At 39.7% G+C, this 25,361-nt stretch overlaps 1 protein-coding gene across 2 annotated transcripts in view; it reads right to left on the reverse strand.

Annotated features, from left to right (window-relative positions):
- Nucleotides 1–25,361, reverse strand: part of ARHGAP10 (Rho GTPase activating protein 10) — a 358,624-nt gene that overhangs the window by 173,768 nt on the left and 159,495 nt on the right. For both annotated transcript variants that reach the window (XM_021698767.1, XM_021698766.2), the window contains 5 exons: nt 22,906–23,016; nt 20,732–20,836; nt 11,094–11,223; nt 9,389–9,495; nt 6,773–6,867 (listed from right to left, as the gene is read on the reverse strand). In XM_021698767.1, coding sequence (XP_021554442.1) covers nt 6,773–6,867; nt 9,389–9,495; nt 11,094–11,223; nt 20,732–20,836; nt 22,906–23,016 — 548 coding nt within the window. The remainder of the gene's footprint in view (nt 1–6,772; nt 6,868–9,388; nt 9,496–11,093; nt 11,224–20,731; nt 20,837–22,905; nt 23,017–25,361) is intronic.

Below are 25,361 nucleotides of genomic sequence, written 5' to 3' on the forward strand. Positions count from 1 at the left end.
TGTCTAATTCAAATATTTTACCCATTTTTTAATTGGGTTACCTCTTTTTTTATTATTAAGTTATAAGAGTTATTTATATATTCTGGATACAAGTCCCTTATCAGATATACCATTTGCAAGTATTTTCTCCCATTCTGTGGGCTGTCTTTTCACTTTTTAGATGGCATTCTCAGCACATGTGTTCCTAAATGTTCTTAGCTGAAATAGTCAAAGTAAACTTCTGGTGAGTTGAGAGGAGGAAAATGAAGCACAGATCCATTTAACATTGATAATCAAAGTAGTAATGGCTAGTTGGGCCCCCACCACCAACCATTCTCTTTCACTGTCAGTGACAAATTCCCCCAGAATCAGAAGAGCATATGGATGTCTGGAAACAAAAGACAGAAATTTCCCTGCCTCATTTCCCAGTCTCCCTTCCAACTAGATATAACCATACAATTCCATTCACATTGTATGTGATCAGAAGTGCTATGTTCAACCTCTAGAAAGTGCTCCTACAACAAGAGACTGCTGTACAAGTGGGATCAGGCATCTTGGACCTAAGGTGACTGGGAGGGTAAACCCTACACAAGGGGGAACAAGACCTGGCACCAAGAAGCATGATACCCACCCTGATCTGACCTCCTCTAGGCTCTCCCAAACAAGAACAAATAAACTTTTGCATGATTTAAGCCATCTTATTTTGAGTTTTTCTGTTACATGCAATCAAACCTGATCTCAACTCATGCAACAATTAAGTGAAAGCTCTTGATTTATATCTACATAAATCAAATGCAAGCCCAAGTTCCATTCTGCAGTTTATGAAGCACTGCCTGTTGTCACAATGTTACCTGCTTTCCCAACCCAAGGAATAAAAAAATAGCAAAAATTGATACCAGGAAAGAAGCCAAAATATGTTTATGTTAAGCATATGCAATCAACTGTGAAATTACTATATGGAGGTACCCAATAGGAATTCTCTACAAAATCTATCAGAAACATTTACAATACCCACCTGCTCCACAATGGGTTAAGTTTATTTTCTTTAAGCAAAAAAAAAAAAAAAAAAACCCACTGGAGCTCTCAGCACTGCAGTGTGGTACAGAAGAAAAGGACAGCTGACTGATAGTTGCTTGATTAAATCTAATCCCAGTTCTGTCACTTCCAAACAACAATTCAATTTCATTTAATTCGGTACAAATTTGGTGAATGCCCACCATATATAAAGCATCGCATTTGGTATTGCAGTCCCAAGTAATCCTAAAACAGAGTTTCTACCCTCGTGGAATTCATAATCTAATAGACAAAGAACAAATGACTTACAATTCCCAGTAGCCTACTTGGCCAGGAATTGGAGAAATACACAAGAGAAGAGCCTACCTCATTTGAACTCTTCACTAAATAAGCTTTTCGAAACCCCAGAATTAGGGGAGTGACCTCAAACTACACTCACCCTCCCTCCAAATTTTGTTTCAAAAGTGGGAGACCAATAGCAACACACTGATGGGGCAGCGGGCAGGGGGCTGGTAGCAGGAACCTAACAGCCCCACAAACACTATCCTTTGGTAACATCAGGCTTGAATAGATGTTTCCCTGCTTAGAAATGAAGAAGTAAGCAAAGACAAGAGGAGTCAATAATTTAACTCAAAAGTAACATAATCCTAGAGACTCAAGGAGACATACATAAAGTTATTTTCCAAGTTAACCAAAAAGCTTTAGGAAAAAACTCACAATAAGCATGTATTATTTTTGAAAAAGTATTTCTATGATATTAGTATTTACATAAGATTGAATAGACTCATATAAAATGTTAGATCCTATAAAGGGACCGTTTTTGTTCCCAGAATTTACAAAATGGGAAAATTTACAAAACAAACAATATCTCCCACCTCTGCACTGTTCAAAATGCATCACAGAAACAATACTGAGAACACTGAGTAGGCAGCCAGATAAGAACCTGAAATTCAGGGAAAAGATCTAAGTAGAGATAATAAATGTCGGAGTTACCAACATAAGGATGGCATTTAAAGCCATGAGGCTGGACAAGATCCTAAGGGTGAGAACAAGGAGAAGAGCTCTAAGATGAACATCAGAGAACTCCAACATCAAGAGGTCTGGGAAATAAGAAGCTGTAATTGAGTTTAAGAATTGAAAAGCCAGTGGGGTGGGAGAAAACGAACAGGCAGGTATGATGTTCTAGAAGAAGTGAAGCAAGTAGGTCATGGAGGAGAGTGACTGGCCATGTCAGATGCTGCTGCCAACAAAGAAGAGGAAGGACAGGACAGCTGACCATTGGACGTTGCACATGGAGATCGTGACAGCTTGACAAACACAACCACAGTGGAGAGGAGAGACAAAGGCCAGACTGGAGAGGGCTAAAAAGAGAATAGGAGGAAGAAAAAATGAGACCTTAATATAACAGCGTTCGAAGAAGTTTTTTGTTTCCTAGAGGAGAGAAATGGGCAACAGACAAAAGGGAAGACTGTCTCTTACGGGTGATGGTGGGGGCATTTTTTCCGATGAAAAAAGAGTATTTCGTGTGATAAGAATAATCCAGTAGAAAGGGCAAACCTCAGGTTAACAAGAAAGAAGACTGCTTGAGTGATACTGTGGAGTAGCAGGGACAGGATGAGAGACAAATGAACAGAGAGGCTCAGGAACACAGCTCACAGAGATGGAAGAAGGGCAAGGTGTCTGGGCACGGTGATGGAGTGGGTGTTTATGGCAGTGGATGATCTCTTCTCGTTGCTTGCTTCTACAGTCACAACAAAATAGGACACAAAATTATCAGGAAAGAGGCAGTGTCAGAGGCTCAGAAAGAGAAATATATAAAATATTCATCAACCAGGAGAATAAAGGAACTAGAAAATGTAACATAATTAGTGGTTAAAATTAATGGCTCATTTGAGGTTAGTGGTCATGAATCTGAAGTGATCCCAGTGAACATGGTTAAATATGCCTCTCTAGGAAGAGGGAAGGCAGAGGTGACTCTTACTTAAGTTGGGGTTGTACCAGCAAGTCTAATAAAGGAAGAGAAAGACAACAGAGCATATTTAAAAGATTGACTATGAAATTAAAACCAGGTGAGGAATGAAGTGAGGGTGTAAGAAACTGAGTAACAATAGGCTCAACTGATTAGAGAAACTCTAAGGATACTTACCAGGAAAAAAGCAGAGAAGGATAGAAGGTGATGTTGGAAAGAGAAAGGCTTGCAGCTGAGATTCTAGAGCAGTTGCCGGTCCTTGTAATGACAAGACCTAAGCAATGACTGTGAGAGTGAATGGCTGAGGTAGGGTAAAGGACAAGATGACCAAAGGAGAGGAGTTCCAGGAGTCAAGAAGCAAAGTACTAAAAAGAATCCTCTCAAGCGGTAGTGAAATCACCAAGAATTTTAAAAGGAGTGGAATTGGAGATATACCGTGTAAGGAGCTAAAGATTCTAAAAGCAGCTCAAAAAAAACAGAAAAAAAAAAGAAAAATACAGACTGCAGAGTTATTCACTTTGAGGATGAAACCATCTGAATGGACAGAGAAAGAAAGAATAGACAGCCACAGGAAATAACATTTAAAAAGCAATAGCTGAAAATGGAGAGGTCCAAGAAATTTTGGGCAACGAGCATGATTCAGTCATGTAGGTCAAATGCTGCCAAAGCTGCCAAGTGCTGCACCCAATCTCCCACCGGGTTTCTTACTGAATGACCCACGGCAATCTAACTCAACATGACCACAGGTGAATTCATTGTCCTCCATCCTCGGGCCTCCTTGGTTTTCCATCTTAGTAAATGGCACTACCTAGTTGCTTAAGCCAGAAACCTTCCCCTCCTTCACTCTATACTCCAACATCCAATTTGTCTCTAAATTTAGCTCTAAACATCTCCCTCAAATGGATCCCTTAGCTTCCATTCCCACTGCTACCAACATTAATCCAGGGCCCTTTCATCTATTCGTGCCACCTGCAGACCTTTCTCTACTCTGCCAGAGTGAGTTCTGAAAAAGATAAATTTATCACTCACTACTCCACTTAAAGCCATTTAATGGATTAACCTAAAAAACCTCAATGCCAGGCCCTTGCCTCCATCTCAAGCCTCTTCTCCTACTCTTTCTGGCTACTCCAGTGTTGCTAGTGTCTCTGGGGACCTCAAATGGGCCATGTTCTCCCTTGACTCCAGGCCTTCACATGAGCTATTCACTCTGCCTGGAATAGGAGTCTCAATCACAGCTGACTCCAAATAATCCATCAGTCATCAACTAGACGTCAGGTCCTCCATATGCCTTTCTTCAACCATCTATCTAGACTAGATTAATGGTCCCCCTACCACGATTTCCCAGAAAGAAGCTCTTGGTGTCAGCAGAAGTAAATTAGAGATGTCTACAAGAAGAAAGAAGCTGAAAAAGTAGGGCTCCAGGCCGCTTACCCTTCTTCAATAAGGGAACTCTCTTTTTGGTTGTTTCTCATATACATAAACGTAAAATTTTAGTTGAAAAGAGGGTCTCCCTATAAAGCAGTTTAAAAACCACTAGAATAGGGGCGCCTGGGTGGCTCAGTCAGTTAAGCGGTTGTCTTCGGCTCAGGTCATGATCCTGGGGTCCTGGGATCGAGCCCCATGTCTGGCTCCCTGCTCAGCGGAGAGCCTGCTTCTCCCTCTCCCTCTGCCTGCCACTCTGCCTACTGTGCTCTCTATCTGTCGAATAAATAAATAAAATCTTTAAAAAAATAAATAAATAAAATAAAACCCACTAGAATAGATCATCTCTAAAGTCTGCCCCCCACCATTCTCAGAGTCTATTTTTTTCTTTTCCTTTTTTTATTATGTTATGTTAATCACCATACATTACATCATTAGTTTTTGATGTAGTGTTCCACGATTCACTGTTTGTGTATAACACCCAGTGCTCCATGCAGTATGTGCCCTCTTTAATACCCATCACCAGGCTAACCCATCCCCCCACCCTCCTCCCCTCTAGAACCCTCAGTTTGTTTCTCAGAGTCCATAGTCATGGTTCCTCTCCTCCTCCGATTTCCCCTCCTTCATTTTTCCCTACCTGCTTTTTTTTTTTTTTTAACATATAATGTATTATTTGTTTCAGAGGTACAGGTCTGTGATTCAACAGTCTTACACAATTCACAGGGCTCACCGTATCAGAGTCTATTTATAAGGTGTTATCCCATATAGGCGAAAATAACTCCACGGTAATCCCTGGTCAATCTCTGTGAGGGGTGGAAAGTGTTTACCATCATAATAAGGATCATTGTTGACCAAGTGCATTTGGCATGATCAAGTCTTAGAGAAAATACGGGGTTAGGCAAAAACAATACACACTATACTAGAGCAATATATGAAAGCACTAGAAGTATCCTATTTTCAAAGCAAATCAGATTAACCCCATTAAACACATTTTCTAGTAGACATCACTGCTGACACACCTTTGTCAGTTATTTAGGGAATGTCACAATTACACGGTAACACTCAGACTTACGGTGTAGTGGGTGAGAGGCAGAACGGGCTTTAGAGGTGGAACGCAGGTGTTCAAATGTCAGCCCTTCCACTTACAACTCCATGCCCTTGGGAGAATCACCTAAGCTCTCTATGGCCCAGATTCCCATCATAAAATGGGAAGGATGATACCTGCCTAATAGGGCTACGGTGAGGATTCAATGACAGAAAGCACAGAAGAATTTAGAGTACTTAGCACTAACTCAGTAAATGCCTACTATGGGTAGATGCCCACAGATGCTCCAGTTGTACTACACAGCCTGAATCTCTTCTTAAAGTCTCTGAATTAGTCCTTACTGGCCTGAAACTGGACCTCTTCCACAAGGACATTCTCTTTCATTTTTTTTTCAGTCTTGGCAAAAATGCATGTTAAACTACCTTTCTCATGGTAATGCCAAATTTATCATGGCACCTAGTGGCACACTTTTATGTATGTGGTCTTCAGTTAATTTACTGGAAAGGAAAGCAAAGCTCCTTCCTCTCTGCATCCACCCCACAGACTCGGTTCCATCATCTGAGGGAAGAGGTAGCATTATTTTTGTATTCGTGGATCCCGACCCGAAATGAACTTTTGTTACAGAAATCTCATCTTGTAAACTTTTGTTATACAACTATGAAATAGCCTTATCTAAAGACCAGTGTTGCCAAGACCAGGACTGGCAAGGAACCACCATACTGTCAGACATTATGAAAGAAATATTCTATAAATACCAAGATTTTCCTCAGTACGACAGGAGGATACAGAAATAAATTCCAGAGAAGTAGTAATATTATCGGAGGAATGTTTTTCTTTTTTTATTTCCTCCTCTCTGGCAAAGATTCTTTCATAATAACTGAAAGTCATACAACAAGGGAAAAGATAAGCAGTCTTTAAATAAACAGTTTGCCTATGAGCCTCCATCACATACAGAATACACACACCGAAAATTCCCACACACGAAAATGAATATTGTTCTGTATTAACAACCCACCATCTCTTGTCAGCTTTGTCACCTACTGCTTCACTTTCATTCATTATTCTTTCAGTGCCACAATTAGGCTTGGATCAACAATGAAATGCTCCAAGGTAATTTTTAATTACTATTTAGAAGGACTTTGAACTCCAGCCAAGATCAAGCTATCACTCCATAGCTAAACACAGAGACAAAGACTAAACAGGTCAAAATGAATACAAAGCCTGGAAATGTAACAAAATAACATTCTTTCAGGCCAAGGAAATCTCAGTTTCAATTAACCTCCATTTTTTAAATCATCTTTTATAGGACTCTTTCATTAAGTGCAAGAATTCTAATAACTTACCGGTCAGCAGCTTCTACATCAAAACAAAATCTTCTGTCAGTGGAGTCAGTATGCCTCTTGGTACATTCTTTCAAAAAGAACACCTCTCCATCCCCCTGAAAATAATCATTTTAAACATACTCAAAAACTGCAATATAAACATAGACACACTAAAGAGCCCTATATTGGGGAGGGGGGTACCCCAAGGTTCAAGATTTTAAGTCCCTTTATCCTATTCTCTTTCAAACAAGTTTGTTTAAACACTATTTATAATCTTTTTAAGATTTTATTTATTTATTTGAGAGAGAGAGAGAGTGAGTGAGCACGAGCAGGGCAGAGGAAGAGGGAGAAGCAGACTCCCTACTGAGCAGGGACCCCAACATGGGGCTTGATCCCAGGACCCGGAGATCATGACCTGAGCCAAAGGCAGAAACGTAACCGACTGATTAACCGATTATAAATAGGCATCCCTATTTATAATCTTAATCATTTTTGTCATCCTCTTTTCCTTAGGTTTTCTAGATCTTGCTTTGATTACAGTAACACTAAACCAGACCTCGTGAGCACTGATTTTAAAAGGCAGACTAACAACACAGTTTCCACAAGCCAGAATATTTGCTATTCTCTTACTGCACTTTTTAAAGGAATAATTTGTTTTTAATTCATACTATGTTACACCATATAAAATAGGCAATGTGTGACCTTTTTCTTTAAAAAAAAAATTTTTATTTATTTATTTGACAGACACAGACACAGTGAGAGAGGGAACACAAGCAAGAGGAGTGGGAGAGGGAGAAGCAGGACTCTCGCAGAGCAGGGAGCCCGATGTGGGGCATGATCCCAGGACCCTGGGACCATGACCTGAGCTGAAGGCAGACGCTTAAAGACTGAGCCACCCAGGCGTACCAATATGTGACCATTTTTGACCTATAAAAACTTCAATTCCATATGAAAATACCTAAAAGGTATCATATTGGAAGGCCCTAGAGCAACTGTTGTGATCATAGAAAGCTAGAGCCACTCAATCAACGTGGGTTTTGTTTCCAGAGTGGATCACCCTGAATTCATATTTACTTAATTTGTTTTAATATGGTACTGTTTTATCTCACTAAACCATCCAAGGGAGGTAGAAGCAATGCAGGAACACAGGTTCTGAGTAAAGAACTAGAAAACCTCTGAGTACCTACTTCTAGAACATTCTTACATTTTCTAAAATAGGAGAATCTCCACGTAATATTAAACATTCAAATACGCCAATATTCAAATTGTCACAGTCATTATATTCCGAAGTGTATTTTTTATTATGTGGTCGTTAAACAGACATCACTAAGCAGACATGCCTTAGCATTTGAATTAGTCCTGACAGGAATTTCAAACCCAAACCTCATGCTCAATCTTAATCCCACCAGCCTTTACGAGTGATTTCCTCACTTCCTCCTCTTCTCCGTGGCCCTGATTTTCCATGTCTATTTCATTATTACAAAACTATGTCTGTATTATAAGCTGCTTTATAAATATTTTTCAGGAAGATGCAAAGTATATGTAAATAGAAGTGAACTTGGGTCAATTCTGTATTTACCTAAGCAAAATCATACCCAGCAAGCAATGACTTCCCCCTTTTTTTTAATGCGTTACCAATTATGTTCAATATTGGTAGAAGAGCTTTGCCTCCAGACTATCGATTATTGCTATGAGCGGCAGTTTCTATTTAAAACCCAAATAACAATCATCTTTCCTACACAGACAATTCCTGAGGTCCTCTTGCTATCACATGTTGTTTTGCTATTTATTTCTGTGGAGGAGTAGTTAACTGGGAACTGCCTAAGTGAGAACTTTGTAAGTCTAAATGGAAAACAATAAAATTCATTACAGACTATCTACCATAGAAAGTTTTCAGGCTGTGAATACATGTGTGCATATCAGATCTTTGTAAATACTAACCCGACAGAACACTGAGTTGTGAAAGCTCATTTTAAGTGTTCACTTTATCCTTCAAGAACAGTGACATAAAAAGGATTCTAGTCCTGACCATAAAAACCCATACATGCAATTCAAAAACCACAAGAATTGTTGTTTACTGGCCTACTTTATTTAGAAACAAAAGAAAACAAAGATTTTAATCCTAAAACCAAAATATAATGTATTTATCATTAGAGAATATAAACACCATTAAAATGTCAGCCTTGCGGGGGCGGCTGGGTGGCTCAGTTGTTAAGTGTCTGCCTTCGGCTCAGGTCATGATCCCAGGGTCCTGGGATAGAGCCCCACATCAGGCTCCCTGCTCCACGGGAAGCCTGCTTCTCCCTCTCCCACTTCCCCTGCTTGTGTTCCCTCTCTCTCTGTCTCTCTCTCTGTCAAATAAATAAATAAAAATCTTTAAAAAAAAGTCAGCCTCGGGCACCTGGGTGGTTCAGTTGATTAAGCGTCTGCCTTTGGCTCAGGTCATGATCCCAGGGTCCTGGGACTGAGTCCCATGTCGGGCTCCCTGCCAAAGGGAGAGTCTGCTTCTCCCTCTGTCCCCTCCCTGCTCGTGCTGTCTCTCTCTCAAGTAAATAAATAAAATCAATAAATCAACAAAATGTCAGCCTCAAAAACTACCTCTCACATAGAATACATAATATATAATCAAATACTTACAAGTTTTCCCCCAGATCTGTGCTCAAATGGGATTATGTTGAACTTCTTGGCTGCTTTCCGATACATGCAGTAGTGTTTGACCCAACTGGAACCAAACGGAGCGGGCCCTTCAACAAGAAATAGAACTTTACATTTTTCCTCATAAATAAGCAGATATGCAGAGTTTCAAACATATTACTAAATAGGAAAAACCCAATAAGCAGCAACTAATACAGCTCAAGGAAACCAACCAGCAACACTGTTGATTCCAATTAAAAAAAAAAAAGGAGGGAAAATAAGAAGGCTCAGAGAGATCATTTGAGAGAAGACTCAATACTTTTCAGCAACAAAGCAATGAGTTGAAGACATAATAGTAGTACCATACACTTCATAGGGTTTTTTTAATGGATTAAATGAGACAAGGTGTATAAGAAGCTTAGCACAGTGTCTCGCATGCAGTTAACAAGAGGAGACTTTTGCCACTACTGTTTTCGTTGTTTTTCCAACTAGTCTCAGCCCAATTCCTCTCAAAGACAGTAAGCTGAGCAACAGTTATGAATCTAAAAATTAAAGTTTCCTGTGGTTTTCACTTGGGCATATAATACAAAAATTCTATCCTTCCAATGTCTCTACACTACATGTTAATTTAGTTATTTCAAATTCAATGAACAAAGTGAGAGTAAAAAGCTAAAGCATCAGGAAAATTTAAAGTTCTGCTCGCCATGTAACTCCTCTTCGTGAGACATGAAGACTGTGGTAGCCCAGACTGAATAAGGACAAAGGGCAAAAGAACCCCTCTGCTGACCACATATGCATTAACTTGACTTGGAAGCACAGATATCCCACAGCTCTTCCACGAGTACCCGCTCCTACTCAAGTGGTCAGTTGGAAAGTCCTGTAAATCAGCCACACTAATGAAAATTGTGAAGTGTGCTGATGACAGTCAAGGGTGGGAAGGCAGGAGAACAGCAAATAGAGAAATATTTTCACATTCTCTTCCTTTCTACTAAATAGTACTCAGGCTCTATAGCTGAGGAAGTAAAGTTTAAGAGCTGAACAGTTAAAAATACGACCAAACTGTCAAAAAGTCCGAAAGAATTTTTAGGGGCCTTCATTTTCAAAATAAGGACACTCTATGCACCGCATATTCACTGAGAGCAATACTAAAAATTCTGTAAGTTAGAATGCCATCTAGGAGTCTTTTTTATAGCCATCTGCAATCACCCTGACAATTTTAGCAAGAAAAAACGATCTCAGATTGGTGTGGAAAGAACTGATGTGAAGGAATAGGAGGAATATGTCCCTGTTGACTTTAACATGAAGAAGGAGGGCTGTGGGACGGGGAGGGTGTGCATATGTATATGAATGTGCATATGTGTGTGCGTAGGTGATGAGGACGGCGAGGGATGAAGGGAAAGGAGGAAAAATACCTCGCCTCACTTTCAGCCTTACACCAACTTCTGGCATCCTTATAAGCAAGTTTTAGCAAAGTGTGATGCAGAATTCCAGGATGCATCTGAAAAGCGGGGTGCTCCTTGAGTTCCTAATTTCACTGTCCCCTCACTAGAGCAGGAAAGTGTTTTCCCCCATAATACAAAATACTACCTTCTAGGACAGGATGGGGCAAAGGCAGTGGTAGCAATAATTATTCCAAAAATAGAGTAATTACAGTAAGTTTTAAAATAATTTTTCATTAGTCATTCATCACTGCTGGAGGTCTTCTTACTTTTTTCCTGTACATATAAGTAGCCTTCGGCTGTGAATTGACTTGCTCGTTTGTGGTCTTTGGGATTCTGTCTGATTTTGTTCATAAGCTCTTCCACTTCTGACCTTGTTCCTTCAAAACGATTCCGTGTCTGAAACATAAAAAACACATGTAAGTTTTAAGTCCTCATATGAGCTCTTTCATGTACATTTTTAAGTTTCTGGATAACTATAATTAAATTTGTAGGATTTTTCTATAAACTTCTCGAAATATACCCACCCTTTCCAGTGTGTCTCTTTGTTAAGATTAGCATTAAGGAAAAAATTAGTGGTAGAATAGCTAACAGAGGAGTCTAAGCTAAGGTAACTGGAGGTTATTTACTCTCGAAGATTTCAAACACCAAGAATGCTTGTGATATTCAACATAAGAATTCATACCTCCACATCTCACAATATTACTAAATCTTAGATTTAAAAAAAAAAAGTAGGTCATAAAATATCTGGGAAGTCTCTCCTTTGCACAATCAACCTGACTCACCATTATTATACCAGCAGTATTAGGTACTCAGAACCCAAAAAGACTTAATTCTTCTCTGCCAACTAATAAATATGAGGTCATTTTTTGCAGGTCATGGCAATTGCACTTGAAATGACATTTCTTCTCAGATTGGGGGGGGGAGGGGGAAGAATCCCATGTACAAATAATGTCTTTGATAATGTGACAAATCACATTTCTGAAACCCAGGAGACTTGGTATGCCAATATCTCTGTCAAATGGACACACTGGAAACGTATATGCAAGGTGAAGTGACGAAATTACCAAGGCAAGCATGATGAGTCAGCACCACCAAGTTTCTGGACATTTCTTTTATCCACACTCTAAAATAATTGTATTAACACCAAAAAACTGCTGATGTGAAATTGTGAAAAAGTGGAGATTAAAAAAATTTTTACTGAAATCCCTCCCCTCCCCTCCCTACAATGAAAGGGGTTACCAAGGGTCCTAGAACAGAAAAATGGTAGAATGGTACACATTGTTTAGGGGAATGGAGTCTGATAAATGTGGATTGCAAAGGGGAAAACTTATCTGCAGAAACTTATTTTAAACACAAGCTGAGAGTTAAAAAAAAATGTACTAGAACAAAATGCAGGATTGCAAGGAGGGTGGGACTCATTTGTTAATGGCCAGTCCCCTCTTGCCTCCCTGTTTCTCATGCCTCCAGGATTTCTTGTCCTCATTTTAATACTAATTATACACCGATTTTATTTATTTGCCTCTTTGTCACTTTACTTAGATTCCTCCCAACCCTCACTTCTTTCTGAACGTGTGGTGTGTGTGTGTGTATAATATTTATACATATAAATACTTCAGAGATATTACGGGTTCAGTTCCAGGCCACTGCAATAAAGTGAATATTGCAATTAAGCAATTCAAATGAATTCTGGGGTTTCCTAGTGTATATAAAAGTTATGTTTACACTATACTGTAGTCTATTAAGTGCACAATAGAATTATGTCTTAAAAATGTACATACCTTAAGTAAAAAATACTATATTGCTTAAAAAAAAAAAAATGCTAACCATCATCCAAGCTTTCGGTCATAATCATTTTGCTGGTGGGGGGTCTGCCCTCAGTGTTGATCAGGCTGCTGACTGACCAGGGTAGTGGCTGCTGAAGGCTGGGGCAGCTGGCGCAATGTCTTGAAATAAGACAACAATGATATTTGGTAGCATTTTACCAACAACAGAACTTCTTTCCAAGTTGGACTCAACCCTCTCAAACCCTGCTGCTGTTTTATCAACTAAATTTATGGAAGGTTCTAACTTCTTTGTTGTCATTTTAACCAATCTTCATAGCATCTTCACCAGGAGTAGCTTCCATCTCAAGAAACCATTTTCTTTGCTCATGCATAAAAAGCAACTCATCTGTTCAAGATTTACCATGAGATGGCAGCAATTCAGTCCCCGCTTCAGGCTCCACTTCTAATTCTGGTTCTCTTGCTATTCCCACCACATCTGCGGTGACTTCTTCCACTGAAGTCTTGAACCCCTCAAAGTCATCCTTGAGAGTTGAAATCAGTTTTTTCCAATCTCCTACTTATGTTGATATTTTGACCTCTTCCCATGAATCACGAATGTTCTTAGTAGCATCTAGCTCTCAACAGAGGGCTTAAAATACTCTGTAAATTATGCTGTTATAATAGATGTGCTGTCATCCAGACTTTGGTGTTCCATTCATAGAGCACAGGTAGAGTTAGTCTAATTCTTAAGGGCCCTACGATTTTCAGAATGGTAAATGAGCACTTGCTTCAACTTAAAGTCACCAGCTGCATTAGCCTCTAACAAGAGAGTCAGCCTGTCCTTTGAAGCTTTGAAGCCAAACATTATCTACACTGAAAATCTGCTGTGTAGTGAGGCCACCCTCATGAATTATCTTAGCTGGACCTTCTGGATCACTTGCTGCAGCTTCTCCATCAGTATGTGCTACTTTACCTTGCACTCTTCTATTATGGAGACAGCTTCTTTCTTAAAACCTCATGAACCAACCTCTGCCAGCTTCTGACTTTTCTTCTGGAGCTTCTTCACCTCTCTCAGCCTTCATAGAACTGAAGAGAGTTATGCCCTTGCTCTGGATTAGGCTTTGGTTTAAGGGAATGTTGTGGCTGGTTTGATCTTCTATCCAGACCACTCCAACTCTCTCCATACCAGCAATAAGGCTGTTTCGCTTTCTTAGCATTCATGTGTTCACTGGAGTGGCACCTTTAATTTCCTTCAAGAACTTTTCCTTTGCACTCACAACTTGGCTGTTTGGTGCAAAAGGCCTAGGTTTCAGCCTATCTGGGCTCTCGACATGTCTTCCCCACTAAGCTTAATCATTTCTAGCTTTTGATTTAATGTGTGACTCTTCCTTTTACTTGAATACTTAAAGGCCAATGTAGGGTTAATCACTGGCCAAACCTCAACATTGCTATGTCTCAGGGAATAGGGAGGCCTGAGCAGAGGGAGAGAGACGGGGGTGCGGGACAGCTGGTCAGTGAAGCAGTCAGAACCACACAACTTCCATCGATTACGTTCACTATCTTATAGGGGCACAGTCTGTGGCACCCCACAACAATTTTGACAGTAACATCAAAGACCACGGATCATGATCACAAATGTAACAACAGTGAAAAAGCTTGAAATATCACGAGAACACCAAAATGTGAGACAGAGACACGAGGTAAGCAACTGCTACTGTAAAAATACCAATAGACTTGTGTGACAAAGATTGTCGTAAACCTTCAATCTGTAAAAAACATAGTACCTGTGAAGCTTAAAAAAGCAGAGCAGGATAGAGCGAGGCATGCCTGCACATACACACACACGTACAGATGCGTGCATGCCGTGTGTGCACAGATGCCAGACACACACACACACGAGTACACACCTGCACACACACAGATATTCCTGTTAATCTCATGAATTGCACCCAATACTCCCATTATTTATATTAATACTCAAATTGTCCTGGGACTGGACCAGCAGGGGCCCCTTCTAGCTGAATCTTGTATCTTTTGATGCACCCCCTTAATTCAGTAATCCCTTACTTTCTGGTCCCAAAAGGAGTCCTGGGTTCATCTTATACTTTCTCTGTCCCAGTCCTAGAAGCAATGATTTCCCCCTACCCCCAGAAGCCCTTGTTCCTTTTAGTGGAGTGTAGTAGTTAGAAACCAAAATCTGAGCACAGTGTGTCACAGTTAAAGGGGTGTCACTGCTTCTGGGTGTTCCTGGCAGACAGAAAAACTACATGGATGTGTATATATGTATATATACACAAAGATAGGTCGTTTGTTTGTTTTTTACACACATATACTTCTATATCTCTCTATACTGAAAAACCCATATGTTCATACAAGTAAATATAATCCCAATCCAATACTCCAGTTTCTTTCTAGCCTATCCCTTCCCAATTTTGAATATTTGAGAGAGAGCGCACATGCACAAGCACACGCAAGCAGGGGGAGGGGCAGAAGAAGAGGAAGAGAGAGAGACTCTCAAGGACACTCCCTGCTCAGCGGGGAGCCCAACATGAGGCTCAATCTCATGACCCTGAGATCATGACCTGAGCCAAAATCAATAGTCACTAGCCTAACCGACTGAGCCACCCAGGCACCCCTCCCTACCCCATTTTGTACATTTCTTTTCAGAGAGTGAGAAATCTAGCTCCCATATTCTCAATCTATTTACTTATTTGTTCAATTAATACATCTGCTCAATGTAACCAATCTCCCAAATACACCAGCCACCTCTTCTTCAGGCTGCCTCTACACCCTTCCCACACCCACCATCACCATCACCCCCACTCTCCCTGCTGCAGACCCCTCCATGGAGTACCACCTGCCCTTACTGTCCTACTTCCTCAGATGTGTAGGACTCTGCACTGGGAAGGGAGAGGAAGGATTTTACCATTTTAAGTAAATTATGAATAGGATTGAATATTACATTTTTAAATTTTTTTATAAAGATTTTATGTATTTGAGAGAGAGAGAGCATGGGGGGGGGTGGGTCAGAGGGAGAAGCAGGCTCCCCACTGAGCAGGGAGCCTGATGTGGGGCTCTATGCCAGGAACCCGGGATCATGACCTGAGCTGAAGGCAGACACCCAGGAGCCCCAACATCTTTTTAAATTTGAACATAAATAATAGAATGGCTAGAGCCTCACAATCTCCAATTCTAAATTCCAGGTGTATATCATCAAATAATAATGTTAGACTGGAAATGATACAGTAAGTGACCATTAGAGTGTTTACACTGTGGTTGGCACTACTGAAAACACTTTTTGGGGCTTTAATCCTCAAAATAACCTCTGAGATAGTCTGGTGCTATCCATTGTCAGTAAAAAGGAAAAGGAAATTCCTTTCCTTGCATGCTTTCTTAAATAAATCTCCAAATAAACCAGTCTTAAATTAAGCCTTATAAATTAAATATGTTATTACATCACCTCTTTGGGAGGAGGAGGATTCAATTTGGGGACTAAGCTGGAATTCAGACACATTTGAGTATGTCTAGAAACCCGGCGGGTCAGGCTTAGCATAGGCTCACTCCCATAGTAAGGGAAAAAGGAAGACAAGAGAGAGAAGGAGCTTTCCACAGTGCTATATCCAGAAATAACGCTTTCAAGGCAGAGAGAAAAGGCTGATTCCAAGTACAGATAGCCATTTTAAGTTTTCCCATCCTGGCCCCATGACCTCATTCAGAGAGGAATGGAAGGCAAAGTACAATTAAAAATATGAAAAGGTTTCATGAAACAGCTCTAAAACATGAGGGTGGGCCCCATGCAGCCCTGCTTTAGTAACCTTGCAAAATAATGTAACAGAAAAGGGATAAGGCCCTATACACACACACACACACACATACACACCCTCACTGTAATCCCCATATTGCTCCTCAAACGCCCCACGCAGAGGGAGGTGGCAGAAAGAGGAACATCAGGCAACAGACCCCAAGTGAATAGGTGATAGAGTCTAAGTCCCATATAAGACACCTTCCACGGGGATGAGGGAAACACAGTTTAGAACTGGTGACAGGTGGAGGTGAGCGGAGATTCACCATCAGGGCCTAAATCTGAGTTTCTACAATTAAAAGGACTCCCGTGTTACCCACAAATCGCTAAGGTCTGGGCAAGCAGATGGCCATATCAAGACGTTCCCCAGCTCCTATATGTACGGACCCCAGATACACCATGAGTGACCCATTTATATCCCAGCACAGAATCTGAAGCCAACCACCATGGTCCCTTGGAGGGACTCTGCCCAAGTTCCAGTGCTGGACCCGACCTGAAAGCAATAGGACAGCAGGAAGTTACTGTCCTCAGTGTCCTCATCTGTAAACTAGGTATAACAAAATCTCCATCACAGGACTTCTAGGAAGATGAAATGTGCATATTCCAAATAAAGCACATGGGGAGTAGCTGGTACATGATAACAAAATTAATATAGATGACATTACTACTATGACTACTATTACAATGAAGTCACCCAAAAGTCACAATTATTCCCTGTCAAAGGATAAAGGAAAATCTTCAATATCAAACTAACAGCTTATTGTTTTAAATCTGATTGCAAGAGAAAGTATATCTTTAAAAATTTTTTTCAGAATATAAAAACAAATCCACAACATTATAAAACAGAAAGAAGGAAGGGGCACAAACAGTCCTGTCTTGGGGGCAGAAAGAAAAGGTTTAAAAGCAATTAAAAGTGACCATAAGCCTATCCCTCAGAAATAAGCACTTTTGTACTTTTACACAATCACTTCCAATCCCTTTTTTAAAAAAAACATGGTTTATTGTTTTAGTGTTCTACTTTTCTCACAACACTGTAAGAAAAATATTTGGGCATATTCTTAAAATCTTAACTATTCTTAGGATCTTCTGGGGATTCTTCATGAATTCTAAGATTTCTCACATTACATTTCCTTCTAGGAAGAATTCTATTCTAGTTTCTCTTTCCCCACATTCCTCTGGGGATAAAGATAACAAAAGTTTAAATTTAGTTTTTTAAAATATACTTCAATTTTGATGCAATTTATATTTTTCTTGAAAATCTATTTTCTAAAAGCCATCTTGCTCTGTTTTGCTTTCCATGTATTACTCTGGATTATGGAAAGTGGATGAGGAATAAATTGCTTTCAAAAAACTAAAAGAGGTGTTGCCATTTTTACAACAGAAAAGGTGAAACCAGGTGGGGAAAATAGGTTGTTTTCATTTTTAAGTAACTTCTACATTTTTTCTGATTTTGTAAAACGATCCTGTTTTTTTACTAAAATTCTTAAAAGTTGACCAAAATTATCCATAGCATTATAGCGCACAGATATTTAATGCTAATATTTGGTTTTATATTTTTTTAAGATTTTATTTACTTATTTGAGAGAGTGAGAGAGAGATGGAGAGAATGAGTTGGGGGAGGGGCAGAAGGAGAAGCAGGCTCCCCGCAGAGCAGGGAGCCCTATGTGGGACTCGATCCCAGCACCCTGGGATCATGACCCGAGCCAAAGGCAGATGCCCAACCAACTGAGCCACCCAGGCGCCCTAAGATTTGGTTTTAATATTTGCGTCTATTTCCTTAAATACATAAATATACATCGCATAAAAAAGAACACATAACTGGGATTTTTGTAATTGTTTTATATTGCCAGCATTTTCCCTTTATTATGCTAAAAGCTGATATGATCAGGGAATGAGAGAAATGGCCAAGAAGTGAACAAACTACAGCAACACTCAGGTACAGCAGGTACCGCAGAAGGAGCGGCATGTGTTTCAAAGGTGCCGGCATTTCTGAAGGGAAAAGAATTAGCTAGGCGCAAACACGAACGGCAAAGACACCTCGATCAGGTGTTCTCAAAACTGCAGGTGAGGTGGAAAGAAGAGGCTCTGCATGAAAGAGTTGCAGGAGCAGCCTCAGAAGCAGAACAAAACGAAGAGATGAGTATTTAGAAAAGAGGTTTTAGGGCCATTTACTGATGACAGTCCTTGAGTTCCAGAGGATACAGAAAAATGTTCCAGCCAACCGTTCTTTGCCCATTTCTCTATGGGAAATGACTGTTATCAAATGTGTAAGTTAACTTCTGAATGTAGTAAGGATATTAACCAAGTTATTTTGTGAACCATTTCAAGGGATAGCTTGTTTTTAGGTTTTTCTTCTAATACTTCATGACTGGGCATTTCTCATTTACACTGAAATATTTAATCTCTTAAAATCATTTTGGCGTATGTAAGGTAACTATATCCCTGTTACCACACAGACGTGTTACAAAAGTACTTCCATCCACAAGCAAGCTGTGCAGGGATCATTTCGTGGATGTACCCCACCCCTCACCCCAGACACCGAGACACAGCCAGCTTCGTGGGCACATAGCCTGTGCAACCACAGGGGACCTTGTGCTCAGAAGGTCACGCTCTTGGTTTAATGCTCTGCTGTCACGGTCTTGAAATTCTTCATTTTTAAATAAGGGTCCTGCCTTCCCATTTTATACCAACCCCACAAATTTTGGAACCAGTTCTGCCTGAAGGTTCTCATCCAGGCCAGCCCTGTACTTGACAGATGACATCCGGGCAGAACAGGTAAATTTCCACAGGTTATATAGCCAGTTGGTAGAGGAAAAAATCAAGAGTATAATTACTCTTCTAAACTAACTATATAGCGTTCTTTTTACGAAACTGTGTTCTGCTGTCTGCAAAAGTAATCTGAAAAAATTGCAGCAACAGTAGACTATTCTACTACCTATAGAGACAATTTTAAAATTAGAACTAATCTACACGTACATATACATTTTGATATTTTTTAGAATTCTGTCACATTGTGGTCACTGATAGTGGGGGAGCGTGAATGGGGGTGGTTACTCTTTTAGTTATTTAACCCAGCTCAACATCAAAATAATCTATAAATATGAATGGACACTTGAATTACCAAAAAAAAAAAAAAGAGAGAGAGAGAGAAAGAGAGAGATTTCATTATCTAAATTCCCAAATGTAGGGAACTATACAAAAAAACTTAGGAACAAAATCTACACAAAACCATTCCTCCTCAATCCCTATGATGATATCAAATTGAAAGTCAGGCAGCTAACAGCACAGAGTCCCATTCTTCATATGTCTTTCAGTACGAGCTAGAATGTGCTTGTCCTAAAACTCACTTTTTTTTCTAATGAGGCCTAAAATTATACTAAACATAACCTGAAAAGAATTTCAATGAGGATACTTCCAAAAGTCAATTTAAGTGTTGAGAGGAAAAACATCCACCTTCTGATCAAAATCACCTATGTTATACTGTTTAATACAACTCTCTTAAATCTCTTTATCCAAGATCTCTTTGAAAGCATATATTTTCCAGGAAAATAATATAGACCAACAGCAACTGTGAACTCAATACATTAGTGAATATGCATAAACATAGGGAAGAAACTCCTCTTGAACCATAAACCTAGCTAGGATTAAAAATCAAGATACACAGGTAATAGAAATTGAGATCATTATAACTGAAATGCCTTACATCTAAAGTGGAGTGAAGTTCTTTTGTTTGCTCCCTACATGAAAGACTGAAAGTTACATAACAAAGTTTATCCTTACAATTACCCCTACAAAGTGCAACATGGTGGCAGTTAACACTGCTGTAGGACATATTTTAAAAGTTACTAAGAGAATAGATCCTAAAAGTCCTCATCACAAGAAAAAAGTTTCTGTAACTGTATGAAGTGACAGACATTAACTAAACTTACTGTGGTAATCATTTTGCAATATATATGTCAAGTCGATACACTGTACAACTGAAACATATATAGTACTGTATGTCAATGACACCTCAATCAAACTAGAAAAAATAATAAATTATGGGACTCCTGATTTAAAACACATATCTAGTGACTTTTCTGAAAGTAAGACAAGAAAAATTTTTAAAACAAATTCATTATCTAAAAAAAAAAAAGAGCCGCCAGGTGGCAGAATTCCTGAGCCTCACCTAATTGAAGAGCAGTTTGTTACACTGAGAACTGACCAGAAGGTGGCAACGTAGCCTCAGTTTCTCAACACCAACAGCTCAGCCTGGTTTTGGTTTAAGGCTTTTCATATAACAAAATGAAAATACACATCTCAAACATCCTCTTATACCAGAAAGCTTTCATTTCCTTACATTCTGAATGTTGATCTGTAGTTCCATTTTGTAGTGATTGAAGTCTTTGGCAAGTTCATGGCCCTGATGATAGAAAGTAAACATTCCCTGAAAAAAGGACAGCATCTAAGACAAAGGGAAAAAAAAATGACATTAGCACAAACAAAAACTCAGGGTGGGGGGGAGGGGAGAATAAGAACAGCCACATATTGCCCCCCTCAACCCACTGTGATTCTACTGAAGTAAAATAATTAAAAGAAGTCACCGGAATTAACTAAATCTAACTACATATTATTTATTAATTTTATTAATTTGTCCTTTCACAAAATGGAAGATTTGTTATTTTTCCTTAAATATCAGAGCTATTAGATAGCTTTGAGAGTATAGTGTACTGGAGAAATGGAGTTCTATATCATCCATTGTTCTTTCTAGTCAAGAGAATCTCTATCTTCATTTATAATTGAAATCTTATCACCATAAGTCAATAGAACCTATAATGAAAGTGAAATCACAGAATTAAAGAGCTTAAAAGCTCTCTCCAATGGCGTCCAGTGACTTCTCTATTTAGTCTATAAACCTTCAGTGACTGGGGCAGAGACAGGTAGAGACAGAGTGATAATTAAGCTCTGAGTTCTGACCTACCCTCAACCTGCCCCTCCTGAGTAAAGAGCACCTGCTTTTGCCCAACATGTGAATTTAAAATGAGTAAAAGTGATTTGGGGTAGGAACTAAGGAAATCCTGAGATTCATCTTCTTCATAATGTCACGTGGCACAATGGTTAGGAATCTGGAACTCTAATGTCAAGTGGCCAGCAAGGGTCAATCCCCAACTTCAGCTCTGTATGAGACTTTGGGCAAATTACTGAAACTTTCTGTACTTCCATTTCCTTATTTGCTTAGTGGGATCATAAAAATATCTCCTTATGGAGTTAGCGTGTGGAATAAACACATGAGCATGGTGAAGTATTAGAAGAATGACTTGAACAATGACTGAGCACCGTAAATGCTCAAAAAATGCAGGTCATTATTAGTATTTCACATACAAGAAAGGTTTATGGAGATCAATTTTTCTCTCATTGTTTAAATTAGGTTAATTCTAGGGGTGCCTGGGTGGCTCAGTTGGTTAAGCGTCTGCCTTTGGCTCAGGTCATGATCCCAGGGTCCTGGAATTGAGCCCTGCATCGGACTCCCTGCTCAGTGAGGAGCCTGCTTCCCTCTTTCCTCCCTGCTTCATGCTATCTCTATCTCTGTCGCTATCTCTGTTTCTCAATTAAATCTTAAATAAATAAGATTCTATTACTCTAACTATTGTGTCCATGAATGTCAATTTCAAATTAATCATTACTTTGTTATTTTTCTGTTTCTCAAAATCACATATAAAATGGATAATTGTATGGGATGTAAATTTATCTCAGTAAAGTTTTAAAAAATCACATGCAAAAACACCTACATTAAAATTAATCTTGAGAATCATAAATTTCAATGCTTCTTGGTTTTTTCACTAAAACCCACAGTACGAATTACCCTTTACATATATTCATATGTGTCCATATACATTATGTATATACAAAAATATATAAAGAACTGAAGCTATTAGAATACATCTATATAAGCACAAACACAAATCACATGTCTGTAAATAGGTCTAAAGAATGGCCAGAGTAACTCACAAAATAGTTTCAAGTGCTCCACATGCTGGTTCTTAACAGGTTGCCATAAGCATTGAGTTGTGTTAGAAATAATTTGTTACCAATAATTGTTCAAAGTACCAAAACTTGGACTGGTGTGCTTGCTTCAGAACAAACTCGAGCAGAGTGAAAATTATCCATCACCACCACCACTGTCTCTCCCATCCTAACATTTCTTTCACAGGGCTTCTCTTTAAAGGGTGGACCTACCACAGGGCTTCTCTTTAAAGGGTGGACCTACAATAGGGTGGCAGAAATACCACCTGATTGCGGAGTCCTTAAGAACTAATATTCCCTACATGTTGCTGTGCCAATAAGGCTGAGAACCACTAATTTGTAGGTGATTCCTTGACTTCATGATGGGTGTCCACTTTTATAATTTACGATGCCTTGTGCTTCACGTGTATGCACTCTGGCCCCCAACAATGGTAAATTCCATCTAGAGAGAAAAACATTTCTATTATATCACAAAAATCTAACAGCAGAACAACCTTCTATGATACTTACAGGCTCCACAAACTCAAACTTCTTTCTTTCCTGGATTTCCTGAAGCTTACATACATATTCAAGAGACAGTTCATAAAAGTGCTGCCGGTTCTGCTCCACTTGGATATCTGCCTATGTTAAAGCAATAGAGGCTGGTTAAATCAGAGATGGTGAGGAGTGAAACGCTTGATCAGAGGGTGGCCATGCCACCAGCCCTGTGCCAAATATGGCCCCCAGCCCGTTTTTCTACATAAAGTTGTACTGGAACATAGTCACAGCTACTGGTTTATGTATCTTCCATGGCCACTTGCCCGCTGGGGCAGCCAAACTGAGTAGTTGCAACGGGGACCTTACTGTCTACAAAAACATAATTTTTACCACCTGACTCTGCAGAAAAAGTTTGCCAACCCCTGCCCTTTATGATGAGCTTGACCCCAAGGATTGAACATCAAACAGAATGGCTCTTCATGAAAAACTCACCCCAACCCCAACTGACACCCAAGGTTGAACCATACACATACATTCAAAATCACATAAACATTATTTCCATTGACAAATCCTCTAAGAATGCAGTTGGCCTGGGAAATCTAGTCACCTCAGGACACACAACTGAAGGCAGCAGGTGAGGAAGTGGCAGCTAGAGTACCATCTCAAGAATCTGGTTCTCAAATACCATATGATCCAGTAATTCCATTTCTGGGTATTAACCCAAAGGAAACAAAAACACTACTTTGAGAAGACATATGCACCCCTATGTTTACTGCAGCATTATTTACAATAGGCAAGATCTGGAAGCAGCCCAAGTGTCCACTGATAGATGAATGGATAAAGATGTGGTACATATACGTACAATGGAATATTACTCGGCCATAAAAAAGGAGGAGCTTTTGGGGGGAGGGGTCATTAGCAACAACACGGATGGACCTAGAGGCTGTTATGCTAAGTCAGACAGAGAAAGGCAAATACTACATGATTTCACGTATATGTAGAATCTAAACAAACAAACAAAAAAGCAAAAACAGACCCATTAAAACAGAACTGATGGTTGTCAGAGGGGAGCGGGTGGAGGGATAGGCAAAATGTGTGAAGGGGAGAGGAGGTATAGGCTTCTGATTATGGCATGAATAAGTCATGGGGATGAAAGGTCAGCCCAGGAATATAGTCAACAGTATTGTAACAGCGTTGTATGGGGGCAGATGGGGGCTACTACACCTGTGGTGAGCACAGCATAATGTACAGGGCTGTCAAATCACTATGCTGTACCTGAAAGTAATGTACACTGTGTGTCAACTATACTTCAGTTAAAGAAAAAATAAAAGAACCTGATTCTCAAAAGGTAGGCCAGGGCTTAAAGCCCATCTACAGGTAATCATGTTCTTAGGCCCTCAAAATGTGTCGTCCTCCGAGAGTAAACAGGCACCAGATGGTCAGGAGACTATTCCAAGGTTGGGGGGGGGGGGGGGAGTTCCAGCTTATCTTATCTACCTAGAAGGGAACTGGGAGAGAAGCTGGGTTCCATGGAGGAACGGCAGAACAAGAACTGTCATCCTAGAAACCACTCTTAACAAGGCATCACATATTTCCTAACTTGGCCAATTTTTAAAGTATTTATCCAGACAACTCTCCAAAGCAATGGCAATAAGCACCTGGAAAGATGCTCAAAATCACTAATCATTACAGAAATATAAATACAAGATACCACCTCACACCTATCAAAAAAATAAATAATAACTAACTTAAAAAAAAAAACAAACAGAAAACAAGTGCTGCTGAGGATGTGAAGAAATTGGAACCCTGTGCACTGTTGGTGGGAATGCAAAAAAATGTAGCTGCTATGAAAAACAGCATGGCAGGGGCGCCTGGGTGGCTCAGTCGTTAAGCATCTGCCTTCGGCTCAGGTCATGATCCCAGGGTCCTGGGATCGAGCCCCGCATCAGGCTCCCTGCTCTTCGGGAAGCCTGCTTCTCCCTCTCCCACTCCCCCTGCTTGTGTTCCCTCTCTCGCTGTGTCTCTCTCTGTCAAATAAATAAAATCTTAAAAAAAAAAAAAAAAAGAAGAAAGAAAGAAAGAGAAAAACAGCATGGCAGTTCTCAAAAAAAATTAAACACAGAATTATCACATGATACAGTAATTCCATTTCTGGGTGTATACTCCTAAAAACTGAAAACAGGGACTCAAAAAAGATTTATATAACCCTGTTCACAGCAGCATTATTTACAAAAGCTAAAAGGCGGCAGCAACCGAAGTGTCCACTGACAAATGGATAAACAAAATGTGATATATACATAGATAGATATAGATAATATTATACAGCCTCAAAAAAGGAAGGAGATTTGGACATGTGCTATAATGTGGATGAACCTGAGAACATTATGCTAAATGGAATAAGCAAGTCACAAAGGACAAATACTGTAGGATTCCACTTTTATAAGGTACCTAGAACAAATTCATAGAGACAGAAAGCAGAAAGGCAGTTA

Source organism: Neomonachus schauinslandi, chromosome 2, assembly GCF_002201575.2.
Source record: "Neomonachus schauinslandi chromosome 2, ASM220157v2, whole genome shotgun sequence".
Lineage (NCBI taxonomy): Eukaryota > Metazoa > Chordata > Mammalia > Carnivora > Phocidae > Neomonachus > Neomonachus schauinslandi.